General features: G+C 40.2%; 2 protein-coding genes across 7 annotated transcripts in view; both read right to left on the bottom strand.

Moving 5' to 3' along the window:
• The window catches only part of adam15 (ADAM metallopeptidase domain 15), a 28,301-nt gene extending 12,396 nt beyond the window's left edge, over positions 1–15,905 (bottom strand). For 3 of the 6 annotated variants that reach the window (XM_067510690.1, XM_067510691.1, XM_067510693.1), the window contains exons 1-15: positions 15,353–15,905; positions 13,995–14,086; positions 5,901–5,977; positions 5,571–5,649; positions 5,399–5,475; positions 4,039–4,315; positions 3,505–3,570; positions 2,446–2,517; positions 2,184–2,353; positions 2,025–2,109; positions 1,206–1,354; positions 933–1,110; positions 754–846; positions 472–664; positions 162–270 (exon numbers count right to left, since the gene is read on the bottom strand). In XM_067510690.1, coding sequence (XP_067366791.1) covers positions 162–270; positions 472–664; positions 754–846; positions 933–1,110; positions 1,206–1,354; positions 2,025–2,109; positions 2,184–2,353; positions 2,446–2,517; positions 3,505–3,570; positions 4,039–4,315; positions 5,399–5,475; positions 5,571–5,649; positions 5,901–5,977; positions 13,995–14,086; positions 15,353–15,500 — 1,865 coding nt within the window. In that variant the 5' untranslated portion in view covers positions 15,501–15,905. The remainder of the gene's footprint in view (positions 1–161; positions 271–471; positions 665–753; positions 847–932; positions 1,111–1,205; positions 1,355–2,024; positions 2,110–2,183; positions 2,354–2,445; positions 2,518–3,504; positions 3,571–4,038; positions 4,316–5,398; positions 5,476–5,570; positions 5,650–5,900; positions 5,978–13,994; positions 14,087–15,352) is intronic. The other 3 variants (XM_067510692.1, XM_067510695.1, XM_067510696.1) reach the window with 3 other exon arrangements.
• A 3,645-nt stretch (positions 15,906–19,550) lies between these two features.
• On the bottom strand, positions 19,551–25,706 carry dcst1 (DC-STAMP domain containing 1). Its single transcript, XM_067509988.1, has 15 exons — positions 25,679–25,706; positions 25,063–25,188; positions 24,584–24,658; positions 24,375–24,503; positions 24,037–24,176; positions 23,791–23,959; positions 23,264–23,407; positions 23,048–23,169; positions 22,817–22,971; positions 22,641–22,740; positions 22,432–22,527; positions 22,119–22,245; positions 21,386–21,502; positions 21,141–21,283; positions 19,551–19,734 (listed from the first exon to the last, which is right to left on the bottom strand). Exons 1-15 carry the CDS (start codon positions 25,704–25,706, stop codon positions 19,600–19,602), a joined length of 1,806 nt encoding a protein of 601 aa, XP_067366089.1. The 3' UTR covers positions 19,551–19,599.
• Positions 25,707–25,933: the final 227 nt, after the last annotated feature.

Here is a 25,933-nt window from a genome sequence, read left to right as displayed (position 1 = left end):
ACTGCCCCCGTCAGTGTACATGGAAGAATTCAGATCAAATGACTATAAGGAGATGCAAAATATGTACAAACACAAAACTACAACAGGTGCAAAATTATCACCCATTACCTCATAATTTGACAGTCTGTCTACTGTGTACTGTGTGTACTGTGTGTACTCACGAGTCTTCACAAGGGATGTAGGAGCCATTGTTCAGCTGACCACAGTTTCCATATTTGTTTCCCTGTTTGTTGACGGATAAGAAACAGACATCTTGAGCTCTGGTGGCATCTGAAAAGAGAAAGACAGACACGTCTGAGGATAACAGACCAAACTGGTAAAGTGTTTTTTAACCAGTGCATAAACAAAGTTTGGATTCAATATAAACTAATTTATAGTCAATATAAGGCAGCATGAGACAAATCAACTTATAAACCAGTTTTGACTCAGTATAAGCTGGTTCTAAGTACAAACTAATTTTTGTTGTCTTACTCGTTCCCCACAGCATCTGGCACTGGGTGGTCATGTTGGTGCAGACTCCGTCGTAGCAGTAGGAGGAACCCTCACAAGGTTCTCCATTCTGTAGGAATACATTGGGGGGACAATATGGGGAGGAGCCCGTGCAAAACTCAGGTAGGTCACATTCTCCAAGTGGCTCACGACACACAGAACCTGCCACCCGCAACTGAGGAGGGGAGGGAGACTTAGACTTAGAGCCAGATTGAGAGAAACATTATGCTTTTTTTTTTTTGCCGTGTATCGCATCAGCCTCACTTTGCAGCCTTGGCAGCAGATGCCGTCAGACGAGCACTGAGCCCCAGGAACCAGCTGACAGGTGGATGCGTTACAGCAGGGGTCCTTGCACTCCTGACCAGTCAGAGCACAACAACAAATCAGCAGACAGAACAACACCCACGTCACTCACAGTCAGACAGCTAGAATCAGTCATGTACCTGCAGCAGACCACAGTCGCATTGCTCTCCTTTCTCAACATACAGGTTCCCACAGCGTGGTCCTCCCAGCAGACGTTCAGGCTGTGGTACATTAAACAGACACATACCACCTCCGTGCAGCAGACTTACAGACAGATCTGCAGCGCTGCAGCTGCTAAACTGCTGACCTGGCATGAACCTGATGATCAGAGGTGACATGGATTAAATAGTGATAACAACCACCATTATTCACCAATAACTATTTCAGACACTTCTCAATAATCTGATACTGACCCAGTTGAGGGCTCCATGATGCACCCTCCGAGCCGTGGTTCATTCTGACAGGAGCAGTGGCGTTCAGCTGTGTCATGGCTCATTCCCAGATTATGGCCAAGCTCATGAGCAACAGTAGAGGCCACACCTAAAACACTGACCAGGTGATCCTGAAAGAGAAAGAGAGACAGGGTTTTTACTTTACACTTCCTGCCAGATAAACCTGGTTTCAGACATTTCTTTTAAACAAAATTTCACGTTTAGAACCTTCTGTACAGAAACTAATAGACTCAGAATGGAACTTTCCTCCTTGTTGGTTCTGCTTTTGAGTCCATAGTCCACCGACTACAGCACTGGAGACAAGTTCAGGCAGCTATACTTCAACACCCTTCAGTTAAGTAGTTCTCAAATTCCAGGTACTTGAGAGGAGTTTAAATTAGCACAACAAGCATGGTGTAAAAAATTTAGGGGACCCAATCAATTATTTGGCCTCTGTGCTGAATGAACACCTTCAATGCCAATGCATTACTTCTATTAAAACACTTACAGTAAATACTCATTAAATATGCATTTGTCAGGGGGTGGTGAACTCTAGGCCTCAAGGGCTGCAGGCCTTCTTGTTTTCCAAATTTTCAGCCCAACAATATATATTTGTACCATTTACAAACCATCGTGGGCAGAAATACTCCGTGACCTCAGACAAAATAAACAAATTCACTGTATTAGCATGGTCACCAAGTGGCACATCTGGAAACATCTCAGACAAAAAATGATATGATGCTTATCATTAAATACCCCCCTCTTTATGATATAGACTCTGGTAAATTAATGTTCCCTCACCACATTGACTCCACCTGACCGGTCTCTGGAACACATGGACGACTGAGAAGCCATCCCAACTGTGGTGCCATCAAAAGACTCACCCCTGTGAAATAAAACATGATTATCAAGATCGGTCAGAATGTGAGACTGTAAGTTTGGTGAATGTTCCCATCCTACATGATGAGTTGGGCATTGTCATGGCGAAGGCGTGCCAGAAGCTCCCTTGTTCTCCACTCCAGAAAGTTGTTTAGGGTGTCTGTCGGACTCTTCTCCACCCGGATCTTGTCTCGGTCGCTCCAGATCTCCAGACCAGTCAACGCCACGCGGACATTCAGAGGACGGTAGAACTGAAAAGACATAAGAGACATGGCTTATTTGTACTATCACAGCGGCTATACACCCGTTTAGTCATAGGAAGTTCAGAGGTCACAGGACTCACCCAGTCCACCTGGTTGGCCACATCCAGCATGCGGTAGATGATTGTTTTATTGTTTTTCTGGTAATTCAGAAACTGTGAGGACAAGAGGCAACATTTAGTTACATCATCCCCTGTTTTATATTAAAAAACACAAAGTGATAAATACATAAAATCAATGTTGTAGAGTTGTTTTATCAAATTTCTAGAATTTAGTTGTATGGTAATGAAACAGTCTGCTGCCATCTTGTATTCTAAAATGTCATAGTAGACAAACACTTGACTTTTTATAAAATCTCCCTGATTTACTCAGAGAAAACCTTCAAACCCAGCCTCAGCAGGTTTTCTCCCAGTAGTGCTAATAGAAAACACCTTAAAATGCCCCCTTAAGTGAAACAAACATTCTGCGTCATCCTTTACTTTATCATCCTAGGTTGTAATTTGTTTTTTTTTTTGTGGATGTAGTAATTTACAATATCATGGACATCAAGTCATCAGCATGAGACTGGCTTTGGGCTTAGTCTTCTATCCCTCTCACAGACTCTACTCTCAGTTTGCTCTAGAAATGTGGGACCACTTGTCTTTGGACCTTTGCATCCCCACATCAGGACGCATGCTGTTAACACACTGCCACTTTCAATCTGCCTCCAACTCATGTTACATGAGAATTACAAACACTGAAGGAACTGCTGTCATGGAGCGGAGAGTTCAGAGCATAGAGACATCTACTAAACAAGTGAGAATAAAGACTAGTTTTATTCTGAAAACAAACTAATTCAGGTCCAAGACGATGGATTTGTTGGGACCTTAAACCAGAGATTCTAGACCATTTTGGACACTTGGCCAAAATCAACCCAAACAGATTTTACATGGTAGGAAAAATGCAGTTTGATCTAACTTGAGAAAATGAAATGAAAAAAGTTTGAAGACAAGGGGAGCGTTAGAAGCATTAAGAAGCCTGTTCTGTCAAGTAAACAAGATGAGCATCAGAGACTTTATTGACTTCATTTTTCGCATGTCATCAGTAAGATGAGCCTTATTCTTAATGTAGAAATAGACAAAAACACAAATGGACACACTGACCTCCTGATGATCAGCCACCAGCACCAGTTCAATGTATTTAGTCTCAGACAGGATGTCTCTTTTACTCTGCAGACAAACAAAATTAAAACAGGGGAATAAACACACACTGTTACTGTAGAAACTAAAAATGTATTAATTTTTTTGTCCTTTCGGTTTATCCCGTGAGTTCAGGGTCGTCACAGCGGATCATTGTCCGCATGTTGATTTGGCACAGTTTTTACACTGGATGCCCATCCTGACACAACCCTCCCCAATTTCTACTGGGCTTGGACCAGCACTGCACAGGGGGGAATGGGCTGTTAGGGGTTCAGTGTCTTGCCCAGAGACACTGTAGAAACTACAAATGATCAGGTCTAAACATAGAGAAACTAACAATGTGACTGTAACTAAAGTACGCTTACTAATACTGGTCTGTCAAGTTAAATTGACAGTCCAATACCACTGTGAACCTCTTTACCCTGGGTTTCAGCTCTCAGGCTAGAACTTCTAACTCCTCTGTGTGTTTATCAAGAACAGCAGCAGCATGTCACTCACTCTGTGCGTGGGTGTGTGTGTGGAGCTGAAGACTGCAGGGACGGCAGTGAGAGACACCCCACATCCTCCAGCACCATCACCATCCTGACGGCCGGTGGAGGACACCAGGTGAATGACTCCTTCATCAGATCCTCCTCCCCCTCCGCTTCCGTCACTTTTGTCACCTCCACTCTCCCCTCCTGCCCCTGCATCCTCCCCCTGCAGGCGATGGAGGTCTTGGTGGTAATCGTGTGGCCGCAGCTCGAAGCTCAGAGTGGAGTTAATGGCAATGATTCCGCTGCAGGAGGAAAGAGAATTACAGCATTTGATCGGGACAAGGTGATACAAGATGATGAGTGTAGTGTTGTGTATACACAGTTACTGATCAGCCACAACATTAATACCACCTGGTACTGATCATTTTCAACCAGGTGGTATAAATGTTGTGGCTGTACAGTGTATATTCTCAGTGCACATCTAGCAAACTGTCGTGATACTGCAATGTGTGGCGTTCTCTGCGAACAGCAGACTTTAGTCTTTACTGAGAATCGATGTTAACATGAGTAGTGCATAAGAATTACTCAACCACTGAATCAGTAGAAGGACACTTAATGCTTTCTGCACTGCAAGAGTTCAGGTGAACTTGTGTGCAGATGTTAAAAAAACAAATACAATGTAGGTCACAAATTAGACACGTTCATCTGTGTTTGAAGGACAATTAACACAATACTCTATTGTTAAACCATCTGAAAATAAACTCTCTGCAGAATAATGACACATTTGCTTTTGTTCTCTGGTCACACTGAGTAATGAAAGGTTTGATTCATGTTAATCCGGTGGACAGTGGTTTCTGTGTACAGATTCTCTAAAGGCTGCCAGGTTGAGCCTCTGACCCAAAAACCAACCTGGACCTGGTCTTTTCACGTGAGCTGATAAATAAATCCACTAATCCTCCTGCAGCCTCCACCCTCTGTGCAGTTGAGGTCAAAGGTCGACTCTCATTGATCCGACTCAGTTCAACCTGCAAAGGAACAGTAATGTTGCTCGCGTTTCTGCTGAGAACAGCCAAGAAACTAAAGCCAAAGACCTGAAATACAGCAAATCCTAATCAAACTGGATCGAAGGTTTAAGTTTTCTTCATTCCCCATAGAAAATGCGTTTCTCTCGGTCTGTGGTGAAGTGTTACAACGGTTGACTCCACATGCTGCTGACTCACTGAACATCCTGAAACACTCAGAGCTCTGTTCATGCAGTTTTTGTCCTGTCAGCAGATATATGCAGATTGTCAGAATAAGCTTTTGGAGACTGACACTGTTGGAAAAGAACACCTTCCTCCTGATATGGACTTCCTAAGCTGTCAATAACTTTATCAGTTACGTACCGTAGTCCAGAGCAGGTGCTCAGAGCCACTCTGGACTGAGGGAATCCTTGGACGGTGCCGTGGTAATAACAGTGAGTCTGCAGACAACACAAACATACATCAAACATACAAACAGCTGTAAACCACAGCGGAGACAGTCTAAGGACAGTCCTCAATGCATTCACTGACTCACCACAGAGTCGGCCACCACAGACACCCCGGTACCGTTGGGCAGGTAGTAGAAGACGTTAGGAGGTTTGGGCAACAGGTCACTGCACAGAGACACCACACATAATGGTTGCTAATAAGTCAGTTAAGGCCTAGCAAGTCAATCAAGTTCTGACACTAAACTTATAACTTATGTACAAGGGTTTACAAAAAACGTTTTTAAAAAAAAAATAAAAACATGATATGTTGCAAGGTAAAATGTTAATTATGTTAAGGAGGAATTATGACTGCAAGCTCAGAAATCAACCGGGTCACTGAAGAGCAGGTAAATGCAGTCAGTGTTAACCGGACTTACTGGTTCTTCTCCAGGTCCAGCAGGAAGAGTCGTCCTCCTACCTCTAGTCCACACTGCAGCCGGTCAGGGTGACCGTTCTGAAATGGACAGGAAGCACATTTCCTTATTTACTGAGCCAATAATGAGTTTTAGAAGTGCAACTACAGTACCTACCTTAATTTACAGGCTAAGTAAAATACACAATCTTTTCATGTTTTGACCTACAATCTGCTGCCTTTCATTTACTTCAGGGATGAGTGATCAATAAAACTGATTCTTCAGGGGAAACAAAATGTGCATTTTTACTGACAGTTCCTCAGTTATGATACTGATGGATCCTGAACACAGATGCTTTGTTTCACAGTAGAAATGGTTAATGAGTTAATGAGTCTACAGTAAGATCAGTCAGTACTGGACGTGCACTTCAGTAACCTGCTGACAGTCTGATTTATCAAGTATGGGGTTTCTTAACTGGCATGTGCACTGTTCTAACTGTAATCAGGTTAAGATACAAGAAAATATTCTCCTTAGGTAGACTTCACTCATTCATCCCTCATTTCATTTCACAAGCATGTTTACGTGTAAACGGGTTTCTGACCTACTATTTACAATATGCATCATTAGTCTGACTAAAACTGAAACTAATGACACTGAAATCTATGTTGTGATTCTCTGCCAGTCTTCCTATCAGAGTGCATTTACATGGACCTAAGTAACCAGGCTGCAGTCTGCCTTCTCTGGAAAGCAGACTTCTTATGTGTCATGTATACAGGTAAGCTGGTTTCCAAAATCAGAGCAGGGGATTACGGAAACCTGGTTTCCCCAAGTACAATTCTCTCAGAGAATGCTGATGACTCGTAACCAGGTTTCTGATCCACATTCTCCAACTGTGCATGTGTGAAACCAAAGGCTGCAGACAGTAAGCTGCATACAGCTGAGTGAAAGAATGAATGAAAGGAGAGATCGTTAACGGGTTAATGGGGCGATGCCGCCTCATTTAAAAAAAAAAAAAAACGTCCGCCTAAAGGTCCAACAGAAAAAATTCAGACCGTTGTGGATCAGCTGCATGTGTTTTTCCTTTCTCTTCCCGTACACTGTCACTCACTGTGACATGAACGCACACATACAGAGAGAGAGAGAAGTCAGAAAGCAGGATTTACATCACTATACAGTTAAACTCTGTGAGCCAGGTTTCTTCATTAAGTCCAGGGTAGAGGAGAAGTCAGGTATACACGGATTTCCAGTATCCAGGTTACATGTAAACACAGTCCCAGACACACAAACACACAGTGTCTTCTGTCACCCAGATCTAAAGTAACCAACTGCATGTAACCTTGTTCCCTGAGTACCCACTCAAACTACCCTTTTTTACTTTGATGCATATAAACATAGTCAGTGTGAGTTTAAATACAATCAGTGTGACATTACTGTATGAAGGAAGGAGACTGAGCTGAGTTTGGTCAGCTCAGGCAAAGTTTACCCCTCTGCTGCCACCCCAACCCCCACAGGATTTGTCCCAGTATGCAAGTATAGCCGGTAAATTAATAAAACATTATGTCAGATATTGCGTGAAGGTCATTGCTAGGAAACAGTGCTGGATACAGCAGGTTAACTAATAACTACAATGTTAACACAAATGAATAAGTCTACTTCCATCTAACTGGTACTTTAGGATGTGTGTGTGTGTGTGTGTGTGTGTGTGTGTGTGTGTGTGTGTGTGTGTGTGTGTGTGTGTGTGTGTGTGTGTGTGTGTGTGAGGGAGAGAGATATCCGCTATCCAATCAGTGGCTCTTCCTGGAGCTTCTGTTTGAAGAGGGGACACTTCCTGTCCAACGCCTCTGCGCTTTCTCCTCTCAGCTCTACAGGAAGCTGAGGTGTGCGTTTATCCTTCTATTGTGCTGAGGAAGTTACCACCCCCTTATAATAATAATAATTATTATTATTAGGACATGTGCACAATGTCCAATCAACTTAAGTCATCATGTATAAAACTGAGTGTAACCTGTGTTCAGATTCTGGTGACATGTCCAAAGGCATCAGCATGTTTAATTTAACTTGATTTGGATAGATATTTATTGGTGTTCTAGATCTAAATTCATAATTAAATAATCTATGAAAAGAATGCTTTATAAAAAGGTTTAACTGATATTCTTTATTAGCCTACAAACTTTATTTCTACTTGATGAACAGAGATTTTTGGCTTCATGTGAGTGAAAAAAGGTAGAGCTGGGTTAAGGGAGGTTGTAGGAGCAATCAGAGAAATTCTGTATCAGGAGGACATTCCTGGAAGAGGTCTAACAACACCATGGCCACTAAAACCGGATGACATTTTTTGTTCATCAAAGGTTTATTTTGGGACTGAGGACAGAGGAGGATGCAAGCTGTTGTATTTGGTAAATGTGTGGTCTGTGCTATAAATAAAATGTGACTAAACTGAAAGCAGCAAATTTTCCAGAGAAAAACTTTTTCACGAGGAACCATGAAATTTTTGTGTACAGCAGGTTAATCTTGAGTAGAAATCCCCCTCTAAGGCGCATTTGTTATTCCACGCTCTTTGTACTGCGGTGGGTTCAGATCATTGTGCAACAGGATAGAGAAGGGGTGGGAGTGTGTTTGTTGTCTGAGTCATGTTAAGCTCAGTTGGGTGGGTCTGGATGTAGTAACACAGAGGAAATAGTTCCAGAGCAGTTTTAGATCTGGATGCATTAAGTCAAAGAAAACTGTGCAGTTGGATTTGGTGCAGATTTCAGTGTCAAACTGTTTGTTTGCGTGTCAAACACTGATGCAGTCAGGAGTTCAGCAGTACTCAGAACTTGTACCTAATAAAACAACCAATACCACAATGTCAAAATTGCCTATCGCCAATAGTACTGTACGTCCTGATAATTCCTCCCTGTTAAAAAAAATACTGACATTGCGTTATTGATGATACAGCCGTGGGATGCTGTGCGTGCCATAACAGCACAGATGGTGAAAAGCTGAGAAGTGATGTCAGTCCAAACTGTTTACAATGAAAGTAAACGTGAGGCATAGAAACTGCTGTTTAGGAACCATTTCAATCATATTCTATTTTAGCCACTGAAGTGTTTACTTTTGTTTAGTATTTGATGATGTGCAGCTAATTTTTGAACACTGATTGTGTTTGTTTGGCTCTTAAGATTGTGTCTGCTATTGCCAAAAGGACACAGTTAAATTATATTCTTGTCATTCATATGGTTACTGCAAAAGTATGGAAAATATCATGATCTAGTTTTGAATCGATATCACTCCCGCTTTTTCAAACCCCGTACTCAAGTATCATTACCACATTGTATACATATGCCGTTAAAGTCCTGCATTCCAAACTATGTAAAAATATAAAGTTATGAGGAAAATGTATCAAAAATATAAATATTCATTATGCAGAATTAGTTATCACTAATTATTAATGTTTTTTATCATTATGCTGCATTACTTTTAATGCTGGTGAAGGTGGAGATTATTGTAATTATTTCATACTTTCCTACTATAGAATTTTATTTCTTTCGGTTTATCCCGTGAGTTCAGCGGATCATTGTCCGCATGATTTGATTTGACCCAACTTTTTTTTTTTTTTTTTTTACGCCGGATGCCCTTCCTGACACCACCCTCACCAATTTCTATCTGTCTTGGACCAGCACTGCACAGCTGGGGAGGGGAATGAGCTGTTAAGGGGTTCAGTGTCTTGCCTAGAGACACTTCGACATATAGCAGGCTATAGCCTACTATAAATGGTAAATGTTCTGCACTTACATATCGCTATTCTACCTATTGGCACTCAAAGCGCTTTACACAGCTTCTTATTCACCCAGTCACACTCACAATCACACACACTCACACACCGATGAGGGAGCTGCTATGCAGCTGGCCAACACTCACCAGGAGCAAATCAGTTGGGGTTCAGTGTCTTGCTCAAGGACACTTTGACATGAGACCGGAGGAGCCGGGGATTGAACTAACAACTGTGAAATTGGTGGACAACCGCTCTACCTTCCTGCACGATAGTCGTCCCCAATAGAATAATGTAGAAATTTTCCCCCGTCTTTGCTTTTGTTGAAGTTTATGTGAAGTTATTTCAATGAGAACCATTGTCAGACGGGAAGTTGCTGACAGCTCTCAGACTGTATGAAAATGGGCTTAAGCTCCATACTGCAGCTTTAACCTGTCACATGTCAAAATGTTTGGAAACCACTGACTAAATCTTTATAGTTTAGTTAGTGTAAAAAATGCTTCACAATCTCAACCTAAAAATTAACGAGAGGCTAATACTGTGCAACTATTGTTGTGTAGAGTCAAACATGCATGTAAAGCTTCATGCAGCTGTCTGGTATCTGTTTTTTCTCTGCTCTTTCCTGGTGGGATTACTGTGTTTAGATGAAGGCAGCTGAACTAAGTTCGTTTTTGTTGATGTAACTTAATCAGTCGTGTGTCACATTTAATAAAACCTCAGTCTAACTGCAACCATAACTGTCTCCTTTTCAACAGGCCACTTTAGGAGTTTTAGTTTTAAACAGACTTTAGGAATAATGTCAACTGGACTTCTTTCTTCTTGGTTACAAACATTTACTACTGGTTTACTAGTGGAGAGTGGAACAAAGGCTACTCTGGAGAATATAACTGGGTTTATAACCAAGAAGAGATCTAGTTGACATGATTTCATTTGGATAACCAAACCTGGATGAATGAGAATCCTCACAGACAAGACTTGAGGGTAAAGTTTGCTTTAACTTGTTCGAATCAAACCCGAATCACTTGCCCCTGAACTTCAGCATGATCGGAGGCTCTTTAATGTGCAGTTTAAGTAAGGTTAAGCTAAATTACATGCACATAGTTCAAATTGGAAGCAGTTTCTTCCGTTGTAAGGCAAACAGTAAGTATGAACCTCAAACACTAACAAGAATCAAGAAGTGGGCACACACAGCCCAAAGCTACGGGTTTCACAAACAGGTTGCTTCAAATTAATAAGCGGAGTCACATCAGCACAAGTCCAATCCGTCTCCTTCTGACACATCTCTCCCGCTCTCCCTCTCCCTGGTGAGATCATGTCTCTCGTCCAATGTCAGAGCTGCAGAAACTCGGGGCGAGGCTCAGAGCTGACGACCACAAAACAGGAAAAGCAGTGGAAGCAAAGCAGCAATAACACAGTCAGAGCTCAGGCATGTAACAAGAAACCAGAACCAGATGTGATTGTTTACGTCATTTTGAAGCAGAAATTTGATGGCTGTAGTTTCTCATATGGGAATTTCTGCTTCTTATAATAAACTCTTTGGTTTTGAACCAATAATGAAGGGCATCCTTATAAAACTACTACTCAACATCAACACAAAGTGCTTTAGATAACATACATACATATATATATATATATACATATATATATATACATATATATACATATATATACATATACATATATATACACATACATATATATACACATACACATATATATATACATATATATACACATACACATATATATATACATATACATATATATACACACATACATATACACACATACATATATATACACACATACATATATATACACACATACATATATATACACATACATATATATACACACATACATATATATACACACATACATATATATACACACATACATATATATACACACATACATATATATATATATATATATATATATATATATATATATATATATATATATATATATATATATATATATATATATATATATATTTTTTTTTTTTAGCGTTTTGGATAAAAAGCGCTATATAAGCGACTATTTATAATTTTTTTTTAATATTAAAAGATATAAAAAAAAAGATGTGTTTGCTGTTTCATTCTCTTATGTACGACCAAACAAAGAGCACCCCAAGACAAAAGAACAATAATTTAAATTTGCTAGTTTGGGCTCGGTGAAAATGTGATAAGCCAAACGTTGATTAAATAGTTGATCCATTAAATAATCCTTTCATTTGTGACTCAGTTTCTTCCCACCACTGTTATTAACATATTACATTTAGTCAAGTACTGTTCTTAAGTGAAGTTTTAAAGTAAGTTAAACAGAAGAGGGACATATTTTTGGTGATGTTCACTTTCAGTCTCTTTAGTCAGTCTCCACTTTCTCCTCTAACTCCCCGTTTCCTCCTGGCTGGTGGAGTTGGGTGGGGGTTCTGAAGGAAGTGACCTCAGAGATTCTGTCAGCTGCACAGGAAGTGTCTGTCTTACCCACCCCACCCCTGAAGGAAGCAGAAAATGGTCAATGCTCCCACTTCCTTCCTCTCTGTTATTACATGGTGACTTTAAAACAGGAGGAAAGCGATGGTTCCTCTTTCAGAACCCAGTTCCTATAAAAGTCTTTACTATTAGTCTTGTTTGACAGTGTATGCAGTGATACTAACGTTTGTCTGCTAATGATCAGGGTCTTAGAGCAGGAATCTCTTTCTGACCGATGCAGTTTTGTTTCCAACTTTTAGGAATAACACCAGATCATTTATCACCAGTCTGACAGAGGAGATCTCTCCTGTGTGCTCCAACATGTAACAGAGCTGAGGTGAGGTGTCCTCACTGCACAGACGTTGTCAGGAGACAATGTTCAGACAGAGACACGGGACCTTTTTACACTTAATGGAACTTAAAAGATGCTGTTCGGATAAAAATGGAGTGTTCTTGTAATGGAGCGTTAACAAAAAGAAAACATGTCTTATAAATCTTTCATCACTCCTCTAGCTGCACTTATGCAAACACTAGTTTAACTGCCATTGTTGGGAGACATTAACGGCAGACAGCCGCCTCGAGTACAAACATGGATGTTACCACAGCACAACACTCAAGAGGTTCTGGATACAAACTACCTCATCTTTGATTTATCACCCAAAGGGATCCACATGCATATCAGGGATACTAAGTCAGAGGGCATTGAAACGTCATTTAAAAATAAAAATAAAAAAAACTTTCAGTAAAAATACATCCTAGAATACTTTGTACCTCACAGTGGGGGTTGTAAAACGCAGTTCTCCAACTAAAAGGCAGAGTAGGAAAGTCCTGTTCTGAGCTCAGAATGTTTTTAAGCACAACCTCATTTGTTAAATGAGGTAGGGAAACATGTGTGTCCCAGCAAACCCAGACCTTTAGTGTACAGTCAGACAGTAAGCAGAACAGTAGCAGAATACACCAAGAAACAAGCAGTAACACAGTCATTAACCAATTAACCTGTAAATATCCAAGAATCGTAAAACCCCACTAAGGATTCAACATCACACCATTGATAGACCAGTTAAAAACCAGAAATATGGCAACAAATGACTAACAAAAGTCACACGTTTCAATTTGTCAGAAATCTGTGCAATAGTTTAACATAATCAGCACAGACAGAATCTGTGTTTAAGTAAACACAAGATTTCTCATAATGCAAATAATTTTATTACAACTCAAGTTATCTCGCTGCTCTAACATGAGTATGGCACCACCTGGGTGGTAGTGGGGGGGCTCCAGTCATAATATATACATCGGAGACGCAGTACACAGGTTACGAGTTAAACGCACACTGCAGGTGAACCAGCGGAGAGAGAAGGTGGAACACACGGTACTTACAGTAAAGAACCCCAAATATAGCGTGGGGTTCTATCAGACTACCCATGGTCACCCAAGTCCTAATTTGTTCACTTCATAGATTTAAAATGGAAAATGCCTTTAGGATTTTAAATCTATGTATAAATATTCAAATGATCCAAACAAAGACCCATCTTAATTTTGGATAGGTGAAAACATGCCTCAAGCACAGGATGGAAGGACAGCATGTGGGAGCCTCTAGGATAAGATCAATAAATGGGCCTTAAGTGAGAGAATTTTCCAACAGCCATGGTGAAAGTTTACAGCAGCAAAATGTTTCAGCAGCAATGACTCATGAACTCTGTGTTCATAATGAGAAGATGAGCAGTTTGTTTCAAATCCCTGAGTGCTTCAAATTGCAGGTTGCACCTCATAGATTTCATTCTGTGGATTTTATCTTTTATTTTGAAATCATGCAAGAACAATCTCCCGCTGTGTGCTACATCTGTCAATCAACTCCAGTCTTCACATGTAAAAACAGCTATTGTCACTGACCTGTAGAGCTTCAGCCAGGGTCTTTCTCTGTCCATCGACCAGGACAAAGGGACGAGTTGTTTCGAGCAGTAAAGGCTGTTGTCTGTCCACACCTGAGGACACAGAGACATTGGTTCTTACTGGGTCAACTGCCAATACATGAAAGAAATAATAACTGGGAGAATGTAACTCTGACATGATAGGATCCTCTATAGTAAGGATGTCTCTCTCTGTTGGACTTTCTGGAACTACAAAGACACTAAATTGGTGCTACAGAGTGGAGAATCTTCCCTCATTGACAATCTTTGTCTGAGTACAGACACAGGCTATAGAAGCACTTTGACCAACAAGTTCCTCACAGAATGAAAAATGATTGATTCCAGTTCAGTCATTTCCTGTTGGAGCTGCAGAGATGTACCTCTTTCCATACATAGTAAACCTATTTCGCTTTAAACAAATCTGATACACAAATCTATTTTGTTCCCTCTTACTTTTCAATATTGGCTCATTGTCTCTTTGGGCCTCAAACAGTTATTTCCGTGAATCCCCATAAAAAGAAGAAATTATCTTTACAAATGTACAACAGTTACCTTAAAAGTAACACAGGGTGTATTTTACCTACTATGCGTTTAAAGGTCTTTATCTAAAAAATAAGAATTACTACCATTAATTAGGGTTAGTATAGTTAGTGGAAACTTTCTGTTAAATACCTCAGGACTTTTATATAACAATTATTTACTGACATATTTATGTTTCTGTGTCATGATAAAACCATCTGAACACAGTTATGTTAAGGATAGACAACTGACACTCAGAACTGTTTTCCTTCCCTTATGGCTTCCAGCCTCTCTGATAAAGTGACACTGAGACACAGAAAATGTACGTTTTCTATAAATGAACCTTTACAGATAGTAGATACATAAACAGATTATGAATTTAAATGTGAATGTCCTTAAAAGTTCTTTAATACTTGATGTGCGCCACATACTTTAGCACATTACCTTGAATATTTCAAAATCAAAACGTATAACGCAGCACTAAAGATGATTATGAAAGTTTCCTGCTTTACCTAAAACACACAGGTTTTACAACTCAAAATATGATTTGGAAAAGTGAAGATGAATTTTTATTTGAAGCGATCAAAGACAACATTAGTATTAAACACCAATTCTGCCATATCTATCAAACTTTAAAGCTTTATCTCTGTCCATTAACTTTTTCTAAAAGTTGCAACCACGCCCACATATAGATGGCGTCACAAAGGTAAAAAAACTGTTGGTCTACAGGTGAGGTTGTGGTGAGAGCATATATAAATATAGATCGGTTCCATTCAGTAAAACGATGAACAAGACAAATCTTAAATGTCAGTAAACTGCTACCGGTCACGGTCAGACTGTCGGTCTCGTCCGTCTGTCCGTCCTCAGGCAGAACTCCTTCGTGCTGTGCTGCGTTCAGGGACATGGACACGGTGAAGGCGGCGCGGCCACTGAGTAGCAGCAGCAGTAACGGAACCGAGCCTCCGCTCATTCTCTCTGCGTCACCGGCAACAGGTTGTTGTGTTCAGTGTGTGTGAGGCGACCCCGTCCCGTTCTCGTTACTTCACCGTATCGGAGCACCGGGAGCGGCTCCGCCGAAACTCCATGCGGCTTCTTTTCCGGGTGACATCTACAGTTAAGACTGGGTCAGAGCTGCAGCCTACATCTGCGGGAGTCACCGTTAATACAGCGTGAAGGTATCGGCTCACCCGCCCTTCTCCCACCGCTGAAACTGCCGTTAACACAGAGCTGACTCGGTTGGTTCACGTCGGTGTTATCGTCTGGGTATAACACCGTGTGGTTTAACCGTCTTCACAGGCCTGAAAGCGGGTTAATTAGCGGAGGACGCCGGACCACCCGTGTTTATACCGGGAGCTAACGTCATGTAGCCAAGTGAAGCTAACCGCAGCTAGTAAGACTCACCGGAAGTCCTATAATTCAGCTGTTCAAAATAAGAGTTGCCATTAACAACGTGTTAAAATACGTGTTCATAGACGTGTTTAACCATATTTGGTTAACTGGTTCCAAACTAGTCATTAATTTAACTGAGGCGATAAAGAAGGAAACTCCTTTTTTTAGTTTGAATGGTCTTTTAACCAAAAACAAACAGCCAAACAAGATATAATTAAACTGTAATGAAATTAATTTTATTCAAGCTCAACTCGACAGGAATCTTTATTTTTCAATTTAGTTGCATCTTTATGAACAACTCTCTTTTTGACTTTACTTTATATTTCCGCTTCACTACATTTCATGAGGCCATATTTATTTTTCACAGCCCTACTTTCAAAGTTTCTTGATAAAGACTTTGCCTACAAAATGTCACAATGCCTACAAGTGTGTTGAAAAAGAGAATGATTTGCTACAGGTTAAACTACCCAATATTTGTGAACTCCACTTTTACAGCTTCATACTTGTAAATGCATTAAAAGCATGCATGATCTAACAATATGAACTGTGTCTTTTTGCATAACAAATACATTCTTTTGGTAATTCTTCTGTACTTTCACTATGTTGTTGCCTTTTCTTAGTGAAAAAAAGACCTCTACACTTTTTGCACTACTGCAGATGCCATATAATGCTGACTACTGCTGTACGCTCACATCTACTATAAATGGAGAAATAAAAAAGGCTATGAGCTGTCAAGTCCAACATGATTTTGGTCACAAAGCAGCTAATTTAACACCACCACACCTACTATAGGGCTGGATCTCATCAGCATCTGTGAGCCAACAGGCCTCCAGCATTCAGCACTGAAGCACAACTGTCCATTTTTCAATATTTTGTATTCATTGATATGTTAGGAGACAACTCAGATCAATTTTTTATGACATAAAACGTCTTCCAGTGTGAAAATGCCAGGGTTATGAAAATTAAACTATGTGATTAAACTATATGATTTGAAGTGTAATGAGTAGCATATTTTCTTTTTGTTAAAGTGGATTTTTTTTATTGTTATTGAAGGCAAGGGATTTTTACAAGAATACAAACCACAACTACAGAATAAACTAACTGTGAACACTAGTAGAATCTCTTAAATCTGTAAAGGAACTGTAATAATATATTCACTTTGCAGTCAGTGTGGAGCGTGCTTTGAATTGAAATGATTTTATTTTGAAAACAGAGTAACTGGATGCAGCATCTACGCAGCTGATTGGCTTGACACAGGTATGAGTGTAGAAGCACACACACAACACACACATACACACAGGAGAAGGTGTTTCCTCACTTGATTTAACTCATTAGTCTTAGCAGTGATCAGCAGACATCTCTAATTCTCTGCAGATAAAGCTTCTCAGCCTCTTTTCACACTTTTCATTTTGTCCTTTTAACACTCTACTACATATAAAATGAAAATGCAATAGCAAAACTATAACATTTTCAATACTAATGGATGAAGTACTCGGTGAGTCTACCAGGCGCTGGTTCAGGAACTCAGAGCTTGTATTTTTTATTCTAAAGAGCTCAGTCAGCAGACATAAAATGACAACCAAGTAGAAAAATCTAAGGTTGGAAAGGCACACAAAATGTATCAAGTTTCAAAGAAGCTGCTGATTCCTGGGTCCAGGAGTATTAAAGGTCGCAGAGGTGTGAATGGAAAATGAACCGACCCTGCTTCAGTTTGTCGTGAATCAGATTAAAGTGAGAAGCTGTGAATGAAGGGAGCTGCTGCACGTGCTGGTGCTGCAGAGGATCAGCTGGTTACATAACTCCTCTGTACATTTCTAATCTGCTCATTGGATCAAACTGTCGACACAAGAGAGACGCCAATTTAAATTAGTTTATTTTACCAGAATAAAAGTCCAGGTAAGAAGTGTAAAGGTGTGCATGAGTGGGATGCTGCTGTATGTGAGCTATGTTGTATAGACAAAAAAGAAAAGAACAAAAGCCCGACAATACCAGCATGTATAGAGGAGATCCCACCTGATTTCGGGCACACCAGGCCTAGGTGTGTCCCACGCCACTGATTAAACGGTTCAGAAGGTCCAACACTACACTACACACACACACACACGCACACACACACAACGGCTACCAGGGCAGCTGTAGCTCACTTGGTAGAACAGTCATCTGTGAACCACAGGGTGAGTGGTTTGACTCCCAGTCCTCCCGGCCAATGTTAAAGTGTCTCTGGGTAAGATACTAAACCACAAAGTTAACGATAGTATCTAGTACTTACTTCCAAGTCACTTTGTTGCTCTGCTGAATGACTAATTGTAATTGTAGCCAAAACAAGCAACAAGCAACAAGCAACTCTTCCGCATCTTCCTATGCACTTAAATCTTAAAAAAAAAAACGTCCTTTCTGCTTTTACTCATACTGCATCTCATGAAATGTGATAGGATTTTGATAGGATTTTGCTTTGATGTTTTCTCCTTGACTTATTTTGCGGCCTTGGAGCTCACTTGTAAGTCACTTTGGATAAAAGCGTCTGCTAAATGACTAATTGTAAATGTAAATGTAGCAAAACAGGAGCTGTCACACATGTGAGCAGATTTACTTACAGGCCAATAGTCAAAAGTACAGTGTACAAAATACTTTGTCATACTGCATTACAATAATTGTGTGTTGTTGAAGGTAAAGTAGTGTTTGATCTTAATTCAAAATAATTAAAAACAAAAGGTTAGATTGATTACACTGAAAATACAGTGTTACAAAGAAGCCGTGGACACCAACGATTTAATGGAGTTTGTCCTGGACTGTGTCTAATGCAACATGGCTCCACATGGCGAGATATTCTCTGAGTTTGTTAGAAAGCAGATTGTGTGAGTTTGGTCTAACAACACACTCGTAGATGGTCCAGCATGTTTAGTGTGGACCGGGCCTGTGACCCGGCGGTGGGAGTATCCCCATGTCAGGGTGAGTGAGTCAAAAAGGTGTAGATTTCACAGTAATGAGCAGAAACGTGGGAATCAGCAGCAGACAGATTTTTACTTACAACTAAATTAAAGGTGAACTTTAATCTGGACATCTTCTTCTTCTTCCTTTCCTGTTCTAACCAGGGACATAGTGTGTCCCCTCTGAGTCTAGGGCTTCTTGTTGGTGACAACATCCTAAAACCTGCAGGCCGACATTAGTATTAATATGTGCCAAAAAATAATAATAATTCGGAGATTTATTCTTTAAGCTTTAAACATCAGTAAAGAGTCAGCAGGTGAAGGTGGAGCTGAGTGATTTTAACCACATCGCATCCTCACAGCTGCTTCATCCACAATTATACATCAGCTTTTATTAGTTCATCAGATTCTGGTTTAATAATTGGACTGTGTAAAGTAACTGAAGCTGTGAGTAGTGAAGACCCGCTGTGCTAATGTTCATATGTTGTGATCTCAGTACCAGTGCCTGTAAGGATGGATCAGGACTGCCACACTTATAGAACCAATAAATTAATAAGGTGGTAGAAAACAACAGTAGGTGGTGCTGAGTTAAGAGTGATCAAATCATTAAACCATCACATGATTATCGTTTAGCAAGTGTTTGTGTGTATATTTTGCTGAAGATCTGACTGTTGAAATTAAAAATGAATTCCTGGTGTTGGACAAGTGAATTAGAATAAACGTCAGATGAAGGATCGTCAGTGGAACATTTGTTTACACAGCTGGACAGACAAACCTACTCACTGTCCGGATCTTTTGTCTTTGGCAGGTGATGCATTTTCTGTCCCTGGAGGAAGTCAGTCTCTGGATCTGCAGGTTGTAGAGAAACAGAATCCGCTTCTTCTCCCTCTAACAAACACAGACACACAGAGGAGGTCAGGCTTTATCCCTGGTAACTCATTTCTGTCAAAAAGGCCAAATGACTTTAAGAGACACAGACAAAGGCAGACAATTTCATATTTGAACATGGAAAGAATCTACAGATTCCAAACTGCTCATTTGACCTGAAAAATGTGAAACACATCAACACAAGTTAAACTGAAAATGTGGCCACAATGAGACCATGAGATACTAAAATAATTCTACTTCTTTTCCTTTGAGCTGTTCCCTTTCAGGGATCCTCTGCCTCCATCTAACTCTGTCCTCTGCATCCTCTTCCCTCACACCAACTAACTTCATGTCCTCTCTCACTACATCCATAAATCTCCTCTTTGATCTTCCTCTAGACCTTCTACCTGGCAGCTCCAACGTCAGCATCCTTCTACTGATATAAAGACAGTACAAAAATAAGGGGATGAAAACTAAAGTCCAGAGGTGGAAAGTAACTAAGTACTGTAATCGAGTATATTTTTGAGGTGTTTCTACTTTCTTAATGTGCTACTTTATTCCTAATTCAACTGGGGCTAAAGAATTCTTGGGCCTGAAGATTTGACCAAATCTTGGCGAGTAACGCAAAAGTTAATATTACTGCACTTATTATGTGCAGAATGTAACAAGATGAAAACATGATTGTCTCATTCATTTACACTCTCGCTCTCCCTGTTTCTATGAATGTCTCCCCACCACAGTTCAGCTGTTCTAATGCTCTTACATTAATCTGCCCTCAGATCAGATTTACTGCAGCTCACAGTGTGTGTGTGTGTGTGTGTGTGTGTGTGTGTGTGTGTGTTTGTTAATGAGATTGTACTTTTTGCTTCTTCATCAGTAAATGAGAGGATGTGACATCACCTGAGTAACATATGTTCAAACTAAAACAAAGACTCTAGGGTCTCAATTGTTTACTATAAAACACTGCAAATACTACTATTTTTACATCAGCTAATCCTACTAATCCCTATCTACTCTGAGTATTACTACACTGGACTGACACCTCCTGTTACAAGTTAAATTGCTGCATTCAAAATGTTACTTCATTACAAATAGGTAAAAGCATTAAAACAGAAAGTGTCAAATGTAAAAGTGCCTTTATGCAGAATAATCGATATAATATTATAATTATCGATGCATTAATGTGTTTATCAGTCCTTTTGATAATGAAGCTTGCGATGTTTCCCTGCAATAAATTATTTGAGGATTTTATTTTGTATCATTAAGCTGCTTTCAGACAAATATGGGAAATTAAAACGTCAAATATTTCCCTCAAAGCAGCAGAGAATCTAAATTCTCATGCGAACTGTCCAGTACTTAATTAACAGAGAGTTGTATTTGTATTGTTTTGCTCTGTTGAGTGACTGTGTGATTTTCAGCGTGTGAACCTGGGGGTTGTAGAAGGCGGCGATGACCCGTCGGAGCCGGTTGGTATAAACCTGGAGGCAGCAGAGGAGCCCCGCCAACAGGACCAAGCTCACACAGCTCACATACACACCTGCAGGGAGGGAGGTGGGGGGGAACACACAACCTGAGGGGGGAGACAGCCTGGGTCACCGTGTTGTGTTTATACTGTATGTCTTTTTGTGGTGTGGGACACCTTCATCAGGCATAACCTTTACCTGTGACCTACCCTGGTTGTCAGTGTGGATGTGGAAGCTGGAAGAGGTGTTGAAGGCTGAAACAGTCTTCCTTAGCAGCCGGGCCATCATGGAGTCCCCGTCCACTCTGATGTTCACCTGGTGACCACCTGCAGTGAGGGGGCGTCACAAAGGCAGATAGCCAATCACAATCTTGTCCAGGGTGGAACAGTACGGAGGCCCAAAGTTATCAGTGAAAGCATTAATAAATAAATGGCTGTTATTATTTTAAGATAAAAACATTTCACAATTGCCAAATTAGAATAAACAAATTAGTAAAAAAAAAAAGTTTTATTTCTCCATTTTTCTCCAAAATGTATTTTCACATTTAGAAATGAATTAAAGTAAATATAACTAATGTGGGGAAAATTTTAATAAATGCAAAACATTTTGCCTTTATTTTGTTTTTTACATAATTTTTATTAATTATATTTCTAAATGTATTATTTCCACATTTATAAAATTAATATTTAGACATAATATTGTTTATAATTAAATGTAGAAAGAAGTGTAGAAATAAATACAGTAAACATTTATTAGTATTATTTATTCTTATTTAAACATTTTTTAACTATTTAATTTTTTTTAACAAAATTAATTGTTTTTGCATTTTTTTCTCTATATGTTTATTTATTTATAAAACAAATGGTAGAGAAAGAATATACACACATATATATATACACGTATATATAAGATCAGTTTCTAATGAATGATGTTTGTGTTTACTGGTGAGGTTGAACTGGGTGAAGCTGTGTCTGCTGACAATGTCAAGGACGTGGAACACAGAGAAGTCGATGGTCAGGAGGATGACGACCAGCAGAGTGACAGACACGGCCTTGAACCCGCTCGATATCTGACAACAAACACACATTTCCAGTCTTGGTTTTAAATACGATAAACCTTATTTTGAAATGAGTCAGTTTTTTCAGTGTGTGAAACTCAGATCACATTTTCTGACTTATTCATGCAAGAAAACCCATTTTTGTAGCTTCCCTGGCATCTTCTTTTCACAGGAATTTCGGGTTTCAGTTGAACCCACCACTTCTTTGAGCTCCTCAGGTTGGATTCTCAGACTGCAGGGACTGATCAACATCTTCCTCTCTGAGGGTTTCAGAGGCAGCAGAAAACTCTTCCCCTGCAGGAACACACCAGTCAAGATGGGTTTGGTGTGGAGACATTAGGTTTATGGTGCACTTAAACAAAACTGTCCATCAGAATGAAGTTGTGATGGGAAGAGGATGGATTTACCGACTTCCTCCTGCGGTCGTCGATCTGTCTGAAATAGGTGGTGATGTAGATGTTGTCAAATCGAATGTCTCTCCTGTACTGTCTGAGGTAAACAAACGCCCTGAGGAGGACGTAAAGATGGTAATGAAGGTGTGAATCTTACTCGGTGAAGATGGGCATGAAGGCATGAATCTTACTGGGTGAAGATGGTGATGAAGGTAAAGGACAGCAGCAGGTTGAAGATGTTCAGCACCTGCTCCATCTTTGTCGTCACATTCTTGAAAGATTCTCTGACAGTCTGAGTGAAGTCATCGATCACAGCTTCACCCAAAACAGCCTGCTGCTGCTCCTCCTGCAGGAGGTCAGAGGTCAGAGGTCAGGACACTTGTACTTTGATGGAGTCACCATTTCACATGTGTAGTCCTGACCTGCACGACCAGCTCGGTACGGAACTCTCTGGAAAGCCGGTCAAATGAAGTATTGACTTGATCAAAGAACTGACCGAAATTTCCCTCGACAGGAATCTGCTCCCTGCACCACGGAGTCATCACTGAAGAAGAAAAAGAAGATCAGGCTTTAGCTCCACCTCCAGGGCTCGGACACATTTAAAACTTTAACGAAGTGTCCCTGTGCTGACTTCTCACCTTTCATGACGTCACAGAGGAAATTAAACTTCATGGAGAAACACAGGATGTGGTTGATAACAGGGACAGGTACCACCTCCATACACTCCTCCCACCTGATTCTGAACCAATCAGCACAGCGCTGCACCCCCTCCTCCACCACACCTGGATGATACAGGGACAATACACCCACGTATTGTTGTAATTAAGCAACTGATGCTGTGTATTTAGGGCATACAGCAGAAAGCTAAACTGCAGCCCGTCCCTAGTTTCAATTTTACATAAAATTTACGTAAAACAGAAAATGTAAAATCAAGAATCAACAAGAACTTACAGATATTATTGTGTGTGCACGATGCACACAGCAAATGTCACCAACCCTGATGTAGCAACGCAACTATGTGCATATACAACTCCACACAGAGATTTGTACACAAAGTACACACACTAAAAGAGCATTAATATGACCAGAGTGAGTCCAGCAAACCAACCAAAGGTGGTCATTGTTCACATTGAAAATGTCGTCCTGGTGTTGTGATCTTACTCACTGTTGCACTGCATCATGGTCTTTGCAGTAAACTGTTGCTGCGTGGTGTCACCAGAGGTGGTGTTGTGCTTGAATTTGTCGTATCCGTACTGAAGGATGACCTCATCTCTGATGGTCTGAAACTTTCTGCTGATGTTTAGAACCTCCGACTCAAACTCTGCTTTATTGTCCTGAACAGGGAACAAGACATGATTAGCAGATAATAATGAACATACAGGCTGTTAAGTGACAATGGGTGTTGCCTCACCACAAGCTCCTGTGTGATGAGCATAAACGGTCTGACAGCATCTCTCCACAGCAACTTGCTGTTGTTAACCTGCAGGTCCAGATTACAGCTCAGAGACAGAGCAGCAGCCTCAATGTTACCATGCATGTTAGAGACTGGACCTGCATAACATCACAAGACACTACAACAATAAACCGTTCAATAAAATGAAACACAACTTGGCAACAAAAGAGTCTCAGTCATTTCCCCAAAAGCTGCTCACTTTAAACAATCAGTAGAAAAATAGTGAAATTCCTGGGGACTTGACACAGATTTTAAGAGTTCCAGTTTGGAACACGGTTTCGGGGGTAAAAGTTTACCTTTGTACAGCACGGACAGGATGAACACCATCAGGTACGCGTGCCCACGAGAGCCGAGCATGCTGGGAAACATCAGGAGAACTGAACATCTGAAGGTGGAGGACAAGGCTCCACCGATGATGCATCCAGCTGTAAATCAGGTCTTTGTTAGACTCTGTCATATTTTATGTATTCCAAATTTAACAGCTGGAAATGTGACATCTTCTCACCAACAAATAAAACTCCTGACACAAGTTTCAGATTAAAGATTGGAGGGAGGTTGTGAATGACACCCAGGTACAGGACTGAGGGACAGACGGAAAACATGTTAGAGATGGAGGGGCAAAAAATGTCAAAGTAATAATTTCATTTTGATGTTTCATATTAAATTACAAATACATTGAAAGTTAAATAATAGTGTGGTGTGTATATTCTAGATGTTTATTAAAATTCACCTGAAGGGAAATGTTTTTGTTGCAGTAGCTGTTACATAAAATATATATAGAAAGTAGTCAAACATAAACTAAATTAAATAATAATAATAATAATAATAATAATAATAATAATAATAATAATAATAATAATGATAATAATAATAATGCACTGCTAATAATTTAAAAAAATGCTTTAAAATATTTAGTTTTTCTTCTTTACCCTGGCTCTTGTTTATTTGACCTACATTTACTTTTCATGAATCAGGTGATGTTACCTGTACCACTCACTGCTCCAAACAGCGCCCTGAGGACCAGGTGAGCCACCACCAACTCTTCTGATTGACTGAAGAGAAACCGATGTACAGCTGGAGGCAGGAAAGTCAGGCTGAACTTCTCCACAGCTGAAAGCAAAGTAAAGAGCAGTAAACATTGATGTCCACCCAAACCACTTCTAGCCCAGTTCATGTATCCTTGCTCTGTGGAACTGCCAGTCTGCAATTACAACACCAAATCAGTACTTGGTACTTGGTTCATGTTTCTTTGGTTTTCTACAAACAATAGGGACTGAAACTGAGTGGATGATGTGGACTTGGGAGCTAACAGATGTTGAACAGCAGTTGCTGAAATTACTGCAAAAGTAGAATTATCACCTTTCTGATTGTTTCAGCTCAAAAACTGAGAAACTATGACTGTAAAAGTTGAGTTAATGGCAGAGCCCCTTATTATACAAGTGTATCTAATGAAGTGTTCAGACAGTGTTTTTATCTGCAATTAGAAAGGACACATTCCTACAAAAAGTTTTTATCCGACAAAAGAGAAATTACAAACGTTCCAATGCAAACATATAGAAAAGGAGCTTTTGGTGGATTCTGTGATAGCGTATGAACTTACTGCTGTGAGCAACTGAACGTCTCTGCATGTCGGTGTGAGCAATCATCATCTGTAGTCGCACGTTTACTGTGATCCAGCAGTTATCCAGTCCAGAGGTTGCTGTATGATAAAACACTGAACATTTGATAAACTGATAAACAAATAATTGTTTAACACAGTGAGAATCCGTGTACCTCCACAGCTACACACTCAACTTTCCGCTCATACTTTGTTGCTCCACCTGGCTGCTTACGTAAACAAACGTGAATGAAACAT

This window comes from Channa argus, chromosome 7 (assembly GCF_033026475.1).
Source record: "Channa argus isolate prfri chromosome 7, Channa argus male v1.0, whole genome shotgun sequence".
Taxonomy (NCBI): Eukaryota; Metazoa; Chordata; class Actinopteri; order Anabantiformes; family Channidae; genus Channa; species Channa argus.
Note: the sequence above shows the minus strand (reverse complement) of the source record. Positions and strands in the feature narration are given on the sequence as shown.

Coding starts and splice junctions, on each gene's coding strand:
- dcst1 (XM_067509988.1), bottom strand. CDS start 25,706: ATGCAGAGACGTTCAGTTGCTCACAGCA. Junction 25,189..25,678: donor ACGTTCAGTTGCTCACAGCA/GTAAGTTCATAC, acceptor CTTTGCTTTCAG/CTGTGGAGAAGTTCAGCCTG. Junction 22,741..22,816: donor TTCATCACCATCTTCACCCA/GTAAGATTCATG, acceptor CGTCCTCCTCAG/GGCGTTTGTTTACCTCAGAC.